This window comes from Lytechinus variegatus, chromosome 1 (genome assembly GCF_018143015.1).
Source record: "Lytechinus variegatus isolate NC3 chromosome 1, Lvar_3.0, whole genome shotgun sequence".
NCBI classification, from domain to species: Eukaryota; Metazoa; Echinodermata; class Echinoidea; order Temnopleuroida; family Toxopneustidae; genus Lytechinus; species Lytechinus variegatus.
This window is the reverse complement of record NC_054740.1, coordinates 23,607,572-23,620,849: the sequence shown is the minus strand read 5'-3', so window position 1 is coordinate 23,620,849 and position 13,278 is coordinate 23,607,572. Positions and strand designations below refer to the sequence as shown.

At 35.3% G+C, this 13,278-nt stretch overlaps 1 protein-coding gene across 1 annotated transcript; it reads left to right on the top strand.

Moving 5' to 3' along the window:
• The first annotated feature begins 39 nt into the window (after positions 1–39).
• On the top strand, positions 40–7,450 carry LOC121406269 (DNA-directed RNA polymerases I and III subunit RPAC2-like). The gene is made up of 5 exons (XM_041597289.1): positions 40–151; positions 3,121–3,233; positions 3,660–3,736; positions 5,479–5,558; positions 6,972–7,450. Exons 1-5 carry the CDS (start codon positions 110–112, stop codon positions 7,014–7,016), a joined length of 357 nt encoding a protein of 118 aa, XP_041453223.1. The 5' UTR covers positions 40–109; the 3' UTR covers positions 7,017–7,450.
• Positions 7,451–13,278: the final 5,828 nt, after the last annotated feature.

Sequence of the window (13,278 nt, the reverse complement as noted above, 5' to 3'; positions counted from 1 at the left end):
TTTTTCAGTGCGCGTTGACAATACCATCATGATCACGCGGTACCCATGCTGAGCTTTATACGCGACGTCAGTTTCGCCGAAATCGACATTGGAATTTGACAACTCGAATATGACAGATTTAGACAACAAGTCAAGCGGTAGACTTGGAGTAGTGAGTGAAATAATTTTAGCTATTAGTTTGAAGTAATAGCGCGCAAGTAACATCCAACTGAACTAAGTTGTTCGCGAGTATAGTCCCACACGTTTAATTTTTTGTTTGTACTTTGTGCTAGCTAGGTGACCTAGCTCGATCACTCATTCTATGAACAAGGTTATGATATAACCTTGTTCTCAGTTATATCTCCATGTGTGACAAAATAAGGGTGGCAATGTTTGGCTTATTTTCTCTTTTTCTTTGGGCAAATGCTTGATTTTTTTACACTGACAGTTTCCATTATTAGACCTGTTAGTGTTATTTCATACTGCTTGCTTGGCCTTGCCCTTGGCTCTTCAGTAGAGGCGCACGGCCAATATGGGAGACTCTCTCCTATAGGGGAGACAATCTCCCACATTGCTTTGCAAAAGGACAAAAGAAACAACACCAACAAAAGCATGAATTTTTCCACCCAAAATTTTGTCTCACTGAGGTCAGAAGCCCATTTGTTTTGTGTGTGATTGACAACAAAAATCCTTATCAACATGATCAAAACAAAAGTAGACGGTGAATTTTTAAGTAGACGGTGAAAAGGGGTAATTTGTCATGAGGAATCTGCTTATCACATTTTTATTTGCCGCCAAGGTAATCCTTTTGCCGCAAATGTAAACAAAGTAAATTAGTCTCCAAAACTGGAGACTGTCTCTGAAATTGGATACCCAAATTCTTTACAAAAGTCTCTGATATTGGAGATAATTTCCCACATTGGAGACAGTCTCCAATATTGGCCGTGCGCCTCTACTGCTCTTATTTAAATTTGATTCTTTATATCATTTTTTTTCTTAATTAAAAATAGAGATCAAAAAATGAAAATTTTCTTGCCATATTACTTTCCACCAATAGAGGGTACACACAAAAATATGCCCAAAATTCAAGTTTTTGAGCGCTCTGGTGAATACAAAAATTATTCCCACATTACTAATGATAAATAAATTAAAAATGTATGGAAATTAGTGATTTTGGTCACAAAAGTGATATTTTAATGATTTTTTAAAGTGTGTGCTCTATAGTCTATACAGCATTGGCATACCATAGTCCTACCTGTAGATTCTCCACAGGCCAGATGGTAGCAGTGAACAAGTGCCTAGATCTAGTCCTAGCTAGCACAGTACTACTAGCACTAGTAGCAGGCTTATTGAGAAAAAGAACAAAGAAACCGCTCCAAAGCATAGCATTTTCTTCCTATCTAGAAGAAAGAAATCTGTTCCAAAGCTTCGCATATTTTTCGTAATGCCGTTCTGGCCGCATTGATCCGCTACAATGAGCTGCAATTTTGGGTGAAAAGCTAACCAGGGCAGGAGCTCACCATGTATTTACCCATACTCAGTCACGAGACAAGGGTAGATTATGGTCAAAATATCTAGCAAGGTAAATTGTGAAAACAGAATTATGCACTTACCACGATTATATGGATGACGGTCTAACGAGTGGTAAAATCCTGACGCCGAGGCACAGACTGAAACCTCAAAAAACTGAAAAGTTCTCTCCTCCCCAGTCTCGATCGGCCATTTTTGTTGTGAATCATAACAAAATGGCCAATCGAGACTGGGGTAGAAGGAGAGAACGTTTCTGTTTTTTGAGGTTCCAGTCTGTGCATCGATGTCAGGATTCTACCACTCGTTAGACCATCATCATCATCCATATAGTATACATGATATAATCGTCGTAAGTGCATAATTTCTGTTTTCACAATTTATCTTGCTAGATATTTTGATCATAATCTACCCTTGTCCCGTGAGTATGGGTAAATACACGGTAAGCTCCTGGGTTAGTGAATAGTATGAAATTTAATTAAAAGTGGGCTAAGTGGCCATAGAGTAGCCAGGTGACTTCTTGAGAGTAAAAATCATTTACTGACGTAGGCTTACTCTTAATGAAGCCAGGTATCCCTATTCATTCATGTGCGTGTAGCCGTAGGCCGCCAAAACCTTAAACTTTCGCCCCCGAGTCCGAGATTTCTACTTCTAAAAGATCTAGCCCTAAATCATGTAGTACATGTCATGGATGCAACGTCTTCATTTCCGACATTTCTGCGCCATTGATTTTATTTTTAAACAAGAATTCATCAAAAAAAATGAGAAAAATATCATGACAAGACGGAAGAGACTTTAATACCCGATGTTTACGCCGCCATCTTGTTTCCTATTCATGCTATTGCACGCGTCTGTTACGGTGGCGAAGAACAATAGGATACAAGATGGCGGCGTAAATATTGGGCAAGTCTCTTCTGTCTTGTCATGATATTTTTTTCATTTTTTTTATGAGCTCAGACCCTCGTGCATCCGCATGCGATGTTTTGAAATCGGCAGCAAATTATTAATACATGTAAGGAACTCCATGTTGGCTCTAGATCACCAATTTTGTCATTCGGAATATCAGAGCAAGTTCACAGGCTTGATGTTCAGGTACATGTAGGTGGAGTGTATTGTAGCGTTGGTGAAGTGGAGTGGAGCCTTCACGAACATCGCTTGAGGTACAGGCGCCCGAGCAGCCAGGCTAGGTGCATGCATACATGCCCGTTTTATAGGGATGCATACGCACTTACACGCAGGTGACCCGTTCCAAGGACCCCCCGTTTCACAAGCATTAGTTTCGAAGCCCATTCCGAGGACCCTACTTTTTACAATAAAGCCCACTCCAAAGCCCCCTTTTTTTTTCTCGCCCACGGCACATACCTACTACTACTACAACTTTTTTTGTTGAGTACCCCCCCCCCCACTGGGCTAAAAAGTAGCCGACATTGGCCCTTATATAAATAGATGGAAGAAATAACCCCCCAAATTCTGCAACTGTCCCAATGTGGAAAAAAAATACATGTAGTTCTTACCTCTAAAAAATAGAAATTATTTCCGACCTTGCCACGAAAACAGACGATAATTTGTCCTTAACGTTCCTCTCTTTAATTTGAATATTGTATTCATTGCCAGGTCCAAACTGCTCAGACTACTGATAACTGGGACAAGAGCGATTGCGTAACATTTGTTATGCACAAAGAAGACCATACTCTTGGCAATGCTCTCAGATATATGATTATGAAAGAGTAAGTATTGCCTAACTTCAGAGATTAATGCTGGGTGTGGTACCTAGTGATTTCAAAATGAGTTTTAAAAGAATAAAAATAATTGACCACCCATGTGTCTGCATGTTTAAATGAAAGATATTTGCTAAGTTATAAAGAAATAGTGTAAAGAACTGATGATGGTGGCTATGATGTTGTTAATAATGATAGTGATACTACTACATGTACTACTGCTGATAATAATAGTAATAATAATAATGATATAGTACTAATAATAATGTTAATAATAATAATTTATAAGCTCCATTTCGAACAAAATATACGTTTAAAAATCCATGTATTTAATTATTTGCTATTATTTATGCTCTATAAAAATTGCATCAAATATGTATCTGTCAATTGGTACATGTATTTACTGAGTATCATTTCCCCACCATTTTCCCCAAGCCCTGATGTAGAGTTCTGTGGTTACAGTGTACCCCATCCTACAGAGAATAGGATCAACTTCAGGATACAAACAAAAGGTTTGTCTTTAATATCACATTTTTTTCATTATTTTATCTACATTTGTTTTATAAATAATTGAGAATTGTATTTCAAGTAGAAAAATAATTTAAAAACATTCCTGGGCTCATCATCCCAAATATGTTCTCTTGTACTACAATTTACATTCGAGGAATTATCAGGGCTCTGTTTTAGTTTTCCAGTGCACTTTGGGTGTTTTGGAGGCTAATTCATCCTCCATCCCCCTTGTATTTTTCCATGTTGTATTGTATTATAAAATATTGATTTTGTGGAAAGATCCGAAAGATAATTATATAACTCTCATTTACCATTCTATTTCATTCTGATTGTCACAGGTAAAGCCTGTCTAAACTAAGTTGAACACTTACATGAACCTAAGATCATGAACTTTTCAGCCAATTTCATGCCTTAGAAGGGATATCACATGTACATGTATTACTAAAAATAGGAAAGGCTAATATGCAGATACTTTTACTGGGAACTTGATCAAAATAGATTTATATTTAAAAAAAATCACAAAATTTTTCTGTTTTTATTTCATATCCTGAGCATGGTATATTTTATTGTGAATTTTGCGGAATGATCCAGGAGCTAACCAAAGAAATAATATCATTTGACATGCTGTTATTCCTGAGATACAGAAATGCTCAAATTATATTTTAATGTTAATTGTTATTGGATATTTTCATTGTAAAAGCTTGCTAAAATGACTAAAAATTGCAGGTGCTTGATGTAATTAGAATGGAAAATGAGATCTGCTTCCCATCCTTGCACTTTTTCTCAAAGTTCACAAAGCCCTTAGTGTCAGTCGCTTGTGATTCTTGAAAAGTGAATGAACTTATATTGAAAATCATCCGAGTTATATCAATACAGATGAAGCCTTAAAGGGATTGCAATGAATCCAACAAAATATAATTTAATTTCAAACAAATCTTAAATATGCAATGCCACATCCTTAAGTACAACACTGAGATAGTGGAATTGTAGATATGATCTGCAATATAAAGTCTCTTTTGCCTGAAAAATGACATATACATATGTAGGAGGAAATAATGTATCAAGATTTTCACCCGATTTTGATGCATTTGACATTCCAATTTGATCAAGTAAAAGATCAGTGCAAGACTTGTCAGTGATATAGTCAGTCTTCTTGAAATTATCAACACACATGTCAGTTCCATACATTGACTGTCATAATATAGATTGTAGGCTATGTATTTCAGAGGCTTTTATTTGATGAATTTTCTTCTATGTTAAGTTTTTGTATTTGTTTGTAGGCCTTCAACATAAACTTTTGATATCTAAAATATTATTGCTCCATGTTTGTTGACCCAGTTGGAGGCTGAATAATATTGCTGTAACATGTTTTCTGTAGACTCCACACGTATGCAGTCTCTTACAGGTTAAAATGCAAGGCCATCACCCCCCCTCCCCTTCTCCCTTAAACTTTCCCTCTTACTCTACATGTAAAGTTAATATTGATCTTTTTTTCCTTCATGTTACCATTTCATTTAAGTTATTTCTCGTAGTAGTTTCTCAAGAAAGATCTTTCTCTTGATGCCCAGTGTTCCACTGACCCATTCATGATGCATAGTATTATTTAGTATTATTTCATACTTTTTGTATGTTCTTAAGATAATGTTTCTTTGTAGAGTCCTGGGGGAGTTTTATTCTTCAGTTACTGCTGTTGATTACTGTTGGTAACTACATGTATATATATTTATTTTGATTTTCCATGTAGGACCACCAGCTGGTGATGTCTTTGGAAAGGGATTAGCCAATCTCTCAGAAGTATGTGATCACATTCAACAAACATTCGAAGTGAGTCAAAGGAACAAAATAAATAGTTTGTATGAGCACCATGTATAGTTGCTTTAACAGGGAAGGCTTCTAAAAAAACGAAGTAAAACAGATACCATGGAAAACAAATTAAAGTCTTGGGTGGTATTCTGATATCAGTGATCATTTGTCAAGTTTGAATTATTTTGAGCTGGCAGTGAAAATTGCTCCAAAATTTGATTGTGTTATGAATATAAAAATGTAACTGATTGAATTATTAAGAGTCGTTGCCTGGCTACTGTCTTTGCGCCATTTGCTTTGTGTAGCTTGTTTGTTTTTGTCTCACCTGCATAGCAGAGTGAGACTATAGGCGCCGCTTTCCCGACAGCGGCAGCGGCGTCAACACCAAATCTTACCGAAGGTTAAGTTTTTGAAATGACAGTATAACTTATAAAGTATATGGACCTAGTTCATGAAACTTGGCCATAAGGTTAGTCAAGTATTACTGAACACCCTGCCTGAGTTTCATGTCACATGGCCAAGGTCAAAGGTCATTTAGGGTCAATGAACTTAGACCATGTTGGGGGAATCAACATCAAAATTGTAACCTAAGGTTAAGTTTTTGATATGTCATCGTAACTTAGAAAATGTATGGACCTAGTTCATGAAACTTGGACATAAGGTTAATCAAGTATCACTAAATATCCTGCATGAGTTTCATGTCACATGACCAAGGTCAAAGGTCATTTAGGGTCAATGAACTTTGGCCGAATTGGGGTTATTTGTTGAATAACCATCATAACTTTGAAAGTTTATGGATCTGATTCATAAAACTTGGACATGATAGTAATCAAGTATCACTGAACATCCTGTGTGCATTTCAGGTCACATGACCAAGGTCAAAGGTCAATGAACTTTGGCCGAATTGGGGTATCTGTTGAATTACCATCATAACTTTGAAAGTTTATGGATCTGATTCATGAAACTTGTACATAAGAGTAATCAAGTATCACTGAACATCCTGTGCGAGTTTCAGGTCATGTGATCAAGGTCATGTAAGGTCAATGAACTTTGGCCATGTTGGGGGTATTTGTTGAATTACCATCATATCTCTGTCAGTGTATGGGTCTAGTTCATAAAACGTGGACATAAGAGTAACCAAGTACATGTATCACTAAACATCTTGTGCGAGTTATAGTTTTTTTCAAAGTCAGCACGCTTTTATATTGAATCACATGATGCAGGTGAGACCGCCAAAGGCATTCCACTTGTTATGTCTTAGTGGCCATTTGCTACTTCTGGACTGTGGGTTGGTGGGTGGAGTAATTGATGGTTCAGACTTGATTTTGAATATACTTAGCACTTTTCACCAGAGGATACAGAACACAACTATTATGACTCAGTGTCCAGCTCAAATTGCTTTAACTCATTCTTATTTGTGTTGGTTTCTTACAGGACAGCATAAAACAGTTCAAAGATGAAGGAATGGAGAGTCAATGACCCAGGACCAAAATGTAGCATGATATATGGAGAGAAGTGGACTTGTACATGGAACACCTTTTATTCATTCCTGGGGGTGTTTCATGAAAGTTGTTAGCGCTGACTTAATTGTCAGTGCTATTTTAGTGAAACCCTTGCTTTTGATTGGCTGAGAGGCTCTGGCCTCTGACTATTACTATGGAAACTGTCAAAGAAAGACATCTTGTCAGTGCTAACAACTTTCATGAAACGGTCCCATGGTTCCAGAAGGCTGTGCATGGAGGTAGTGATGATACTGACTTTTTGCTTTTGTTAGCCGGTTGCTAAGAAAGCATGAATGCTTGTAAGCAAGCAACCAGAAGACTGAAGGCTTGAGGTCCTCTCCGAAGGACCTGGCAATGAGGAAATGCCTTGCCGAAGGGCACTAGCGCACCAATTGGGAATCAACATTGGGTCACCGGAATCCAAAACCCGCGCATTACAGACTAAGCTGTCACATCTCCTTAGGCAACTTGTCAACAGAATGTGCCCAGTCTTTTCGTAGGAATCATGTATGTCTTTTTGTAGGCACTGTATGTTTTCTGCGTCTTTTAACAAATTACATGCTTCACCAAATAAGTGAAGAAACTTTATTTCCATCTGGACTTTTTTTAGTGATCCATTATCAGATATACATGTATATAAATATCAGTAATCTGGGGCCCGTTGCAGAAAGAGTTGCGATCAAACGCAACTAAAAAAATCTTGCGCAACCTTATTTTCATCCAATGAAGCACCCATATTGGGGACTTGCGTTTAAATGCAACTCTTTCTACAACAGGCCCCTGAACACAGTTCAATTAAAAAATATTGCCAAGCAATTATGATGTGTAACTATTTTTTTCTAAAGGGTTTAATACTGGTTTAATACTTTGCGTTGTGACCAATCAAAAATGGTGACGATGGTGGGGATGATGATGATGGTGATGATGATGGTGGTGATGATGGTGGTGATGGTGATGATGATGGTGATGATGATGGTGATGATGATGATGGTGATGATGATGGTGATGATGATGGTGATGATGATGGTGATGATGATGGTGATGATGATGGTGATGATGATGATGGTGATGATGATGGTGATGATGATGATGGTGATGATGATGGTGATGATGATGATGATGAAGGTGGTGATGACGATGATGGTGGTGGTGGTGATAGTGATGATGGTGATGATGATGGTGTTGGTGGTGATAATGATGTTGATGGTGATAATGATATTGATTGTGATGATAATGGTGATGGTGATGATGATAATGGTGATGGTGATGATGATGATGGTGATGATGATGGTGGTGGTGATGATGGTGATGATGATGGTGATGATGATAATGATGATGGTGATGATGGTGGTGGTGATGATGATGGTGGTGATGGTGATGACGATGGTGGTGGTGATGATTATGATGATGGGGATGGTATGATGGTGGTGGTGATAAAGATGGTGGTGGTGATAGTGATGATGATGGTGTTGATGTTGAAGGTGATGATGATGATGATGGTGTTGATGTTGAAGGTGATGATGATGGTAATGATGATGTTGATGGTGATGATGATGGTGGTGATGATGATGGTGACGATGACTGTGGTGATGATGGTGGGGATGATGATGATTGTGATGATGATGGTGGTGATGATGATTGTTGATGATGATGATGGTGATGAAGATAAAGATGCTGTGATGGTGGTAGTGATGGGGATGGTAATGACTGTGATGGTCATGTTTTATTTTCTCCCCACCCCATTTCCTTCTTTTGCTTCTCTATATCTTTTGTCCCTTCGTTTAATTTCATTTCTTCCTTTCCATTCTTTCCTTCTATGTCTCTCTTACTTCTCTCCTTTTCCTTCTCTTATTTTCTCCCAACTTTTTTCTTCTCTTCTGCATTCCCCCCCCCCCTTTCTTTAATGGGGTGGACAAGACCCACTAATCTTCAAGGATCCACACCTGGTGAACAGTGAAGGTAGCATTGATGGCCTAGCATAAGTGAATAAAAAAAATGAAATGTTCTACAATTAATGACTACATGTATTTGCCGATTAGATAGAGACTTGGGCTGTATTAATCATAGAACTTTCCAATTACTGGTTTTAGTCCAAAATGGCCAACATAAGGGGAGATTTATGGGCATTTTAATGAATACTGCTTATAATTCCAAACTGATACTTGAGCTTGCCATGAGCTTCATATATTTTAGCATTCATAGCATGAGAATTTAAAGAAAAAAGTTTGCTTTTATTTTTAAAAAGGGATGATTTTTCACACTTTCAGGAATATATTTGACACAACTACTGTTACATATACATGTATGGAGGTAAAAACCAATTTTACAGCCTTTTCTCTGAATGTTTGATTTGCGCACAAAGAGAAGCTTAAAAATGTTCCTCTTTTTAAGCATGTGTATGTTGTTATGCTCTAAAATTGTTCTCCACATACCATATGTAATTTAATTAACAACTAATTTAATGACAGAATAAATACAAAAAACATATTTTTTTATTTTAGTGCAACATTTATTTCTCATTGACAAATAATGTACATTATGAAGAACACTTAACCACCACAAAATGTAAAACATGATTCTTCAAAGAAAAAAAATCTTGCAATTATATGTATTATAACGGTTTAATATGTGGAATTCACCCTTAAGATTAAAGCATGTGAAGGGGACCATATACACCGCTTATCAAAGACGATGTTTGATATTTACCTTTTGCATACTTAAATTGGGTACTTTCCATGAAAACCTATTCAAAAAATCTACATTCTTCATCAAATATTAATTTCAATTAATGTGTTAAGCCTAATTATGTCGGGCAAATTACAAACGCGTGCACTGGATACTACAGCACTTACGTTTCAAATCGTTAAATTTCTAAAGCAATAATCTATACGTCTAGATATATCTATGCCTGCATTATACGTCCCATATTGCACAGTTCAAAGCACCATGACAATGTGTTGAACATTCACAACAAATCTCACTACTCATTTTTTTCATGAAATTACCTAACTACAGTATATTGTATCAATTCAAAAAAGTATATAGGGGAAATAGAGCATCTGTTTGCATACATGATTTCAAATGCTCTTTCGACATTAAGTTTCCAGCTGTGAGCCAACTTCATTATGTAACCAAACCAGATACTATTTCGCAGTTCACCAAAAGTTTTCAGTGAAGAATAAAGCTATAATAGACCATAACTTTTTCTTTGGAGAAAATCTCTCTATTACATTTTCTCACCATTTGTGCATATCTGAAAGAAAAAAAATATCTGATAAATTGAGCTGCTTTTGTCTACTATAATCTACTAAAGAATTTCTTGTCCAAGCTTCATTTCACTCCGGAATATTAGCATTTATGACGGGCAAGTACAAATATTCTGCTATTTTCCACCCGAGAATATGTTTTTTCCCAAATTATTATTTTTTTTTTCATCAATGTGCATTTTGGTCAAACGAAGCTTAAATTTAAAAAATAAAACAAATTTTGAGGTTTTATATCTGATCTGGGCAAGAACTGCTGAATATACTTTAATAAGTTTCAAGGGATGTGCATACAATTTGCATATTTTCAAAGGGAAACACACAAGTGTTGGTCTCCTTCCAAATTTAAATAAAACAAAAAAAACAATTCATCAGAATTCTAATCTTTCAAAAATGTCTAGACATTAGATTTTCTTGGTATTCTTTTCCTGATGCAATCATCCAAACTCCTATATCATCTATAATGACAAGTTTTGTTTAGAAAGTTACAAATTATCTCTTTTTTTTCAATCAATTACAATGAAACTCAATACACTGAACTACACTAAATCCAGTTTGTATGCCAGTTGGTATATCTACAGAATATTCGCTCTAATGATCATACATATCTGTGCATCATTATTTCCTGATTAGACCCAAGAAAGGTGAAAGCATCAATATAACTACTAAATGCCAGTGAAATCACTCCAAAAAAAGCTATGATTCTCATATTGTTGCAATCGTACCGTATCATGCATATCATAATAGTCAAATTAAAAATTTTAATACACAAGTGTGTTAAGCAGCACATGTATGCTTCAGTCAAAAAAATTCAGGTCAGTGTTAAATTTGGTCAAGTAAATTCCCCTAGCGATACTAGCACACACGCATACTCACAATCGATTTTCTACCTATGAGGGGGTAATGTCAAATAAAAGTGAATTGTTCATTTACCTAGAAAATGTACAAGAAACAAGGAGCAACTGCTCTAATTGAATAGAAAAAAAATGTGAATGTTGTTTGAGAAGAGCCATGTAGTTGAATTCTACAAGTTTCAGAATTGATTAGGTTTCTAATTTGAGTGTGACCTAAAAGAAGAACTTGTTTCTGCTCTTTTCATGACTTTTTTTCTCAAAAAGATATACCACGTCACATTTTTAGAACTCACATATACCCTAAGTTTTGGTATGTAACTCTCTCTGACCTGAAAACTTAGCTGAAATTATATATATTTTCTTGAAAATGTGGATGAACAAGTTCTACTCCTGGAAAAAGCATTGTCTTACATTCTCACATATATTATTCACGAAAGTAATATGAAAACCTTGAGCAGTATGAAAGTCAATTAATGAAAATAAACTGCTAAAATAGACAAGACATTTTTTAAACAGATCATTGACATACACTGAAAATGATTGGAATGGATTTTTAAGATATCCACTAAACTCAAAAACATATCTCTCAATCTTACTACCATAGACCCTCTTCACTTTCCACACTCTTTATTACACTTATCTTTCCTAACTCCATACAAAAATAAATCTTTCACAACGTAGGAGCTACTAAACAATCTCTTAAATATGATATTGTAAACTCGAAATGAAGGAATTGATTATTAATGTACAATACAAAAGAACATAAACAGGATACAAATATATTCCTATTGAGATAGAATTCTTTCCCCATTTATACTATTAAGTTGATATACCGATTTTACTTATTTCCCAAACAGTCCTTTTTGAAAATGTTGTTTTTGTTTCTGAAAAAGGTTCAATTCAGAAACCCAGCCTGTCGATATTTCTCAGATACATTTCCCTTCAGTATTTTTTCTGATTTAACTAATTCCTGTTTTTATATTTTCTTTTTCAGACAAGGTATATTACCAACTTACAGATTGCTCATCATAAATTGCACATTTGATAAATCTTTTCTATCAAGAAAACCCATTTTAAGAGCAGCACACTGGCTGGTATGAATTTAAAATATAAACAAAGACCATTTGAATACAAAGCAATATAATAGATCATACAAACATATATCTATAATACAAACAACACATAAACTTATGATTTTTCATCTCTTGCTAATAATATAGTACACTCTCAAAATGCATAAATCTTTGTATTTAAATATCTTCATTGTCTTGGCAGTAATATTCTACAAGTAAACAACTAGAACATAATAAAAAAGGAAACAAAAAACAATTTGCAAAGGAAGCATAGTTGATTTGATATTGTCCAACGCAATGCAATAATAATATGTAACATAAGAATACACAGCAATATATATAAATCAATATTTTTTTATAAAACACAAATAATCTCATTATACAGTCCTCATAAGTACATATTTCTCATACCCTCTTTCGTAATATTTGGGAACTTCTGGTCTTTATTGTACATATTCTTTCATGTTTGACTCTGATCTATATTTCATGCATAAAAACTAGATTCTAGATAATTTTTTCAGCCTGTGTACAAGCAAAAAAATGTACAACCAAAGTTGTTGAGAAGTATAAGGCTACACCCACCCCACCCCCACTGAGAATTAGTATGCAACAAGCATCTCATCTGGAGTTAAAGCGTTGATATCTTTCAAAAAAGGATTAAGAAGAATTAAAATGAAATTGCATTTAATTAAAGCAAGTACATTCTCCCACCTTAAAATGACTATGTAAACATGAATCCCATACTATTCTTAATTCCGTCCGTAATCTATAATTGAAAACGATACTAAATGAAAGAGAAGAAAAAATACAAACATTTCTCTGTACACACATAGAAGTATTACTCATGTAGAATTTCAGAAAAAAACATCAAATAGAAATCTAATTCAGATAACCTTGATTGCTATATTTAAAGTATATATGTACTTTTACAAACTCAACAAGCTAAATGTGATGACAACACGACATGCTATTAAATGCATTGGTGTTATAATATCTATGGTATACTCTAAGCTACTGATCTACTATTGTGTTTTTTTTTGCTACAGATG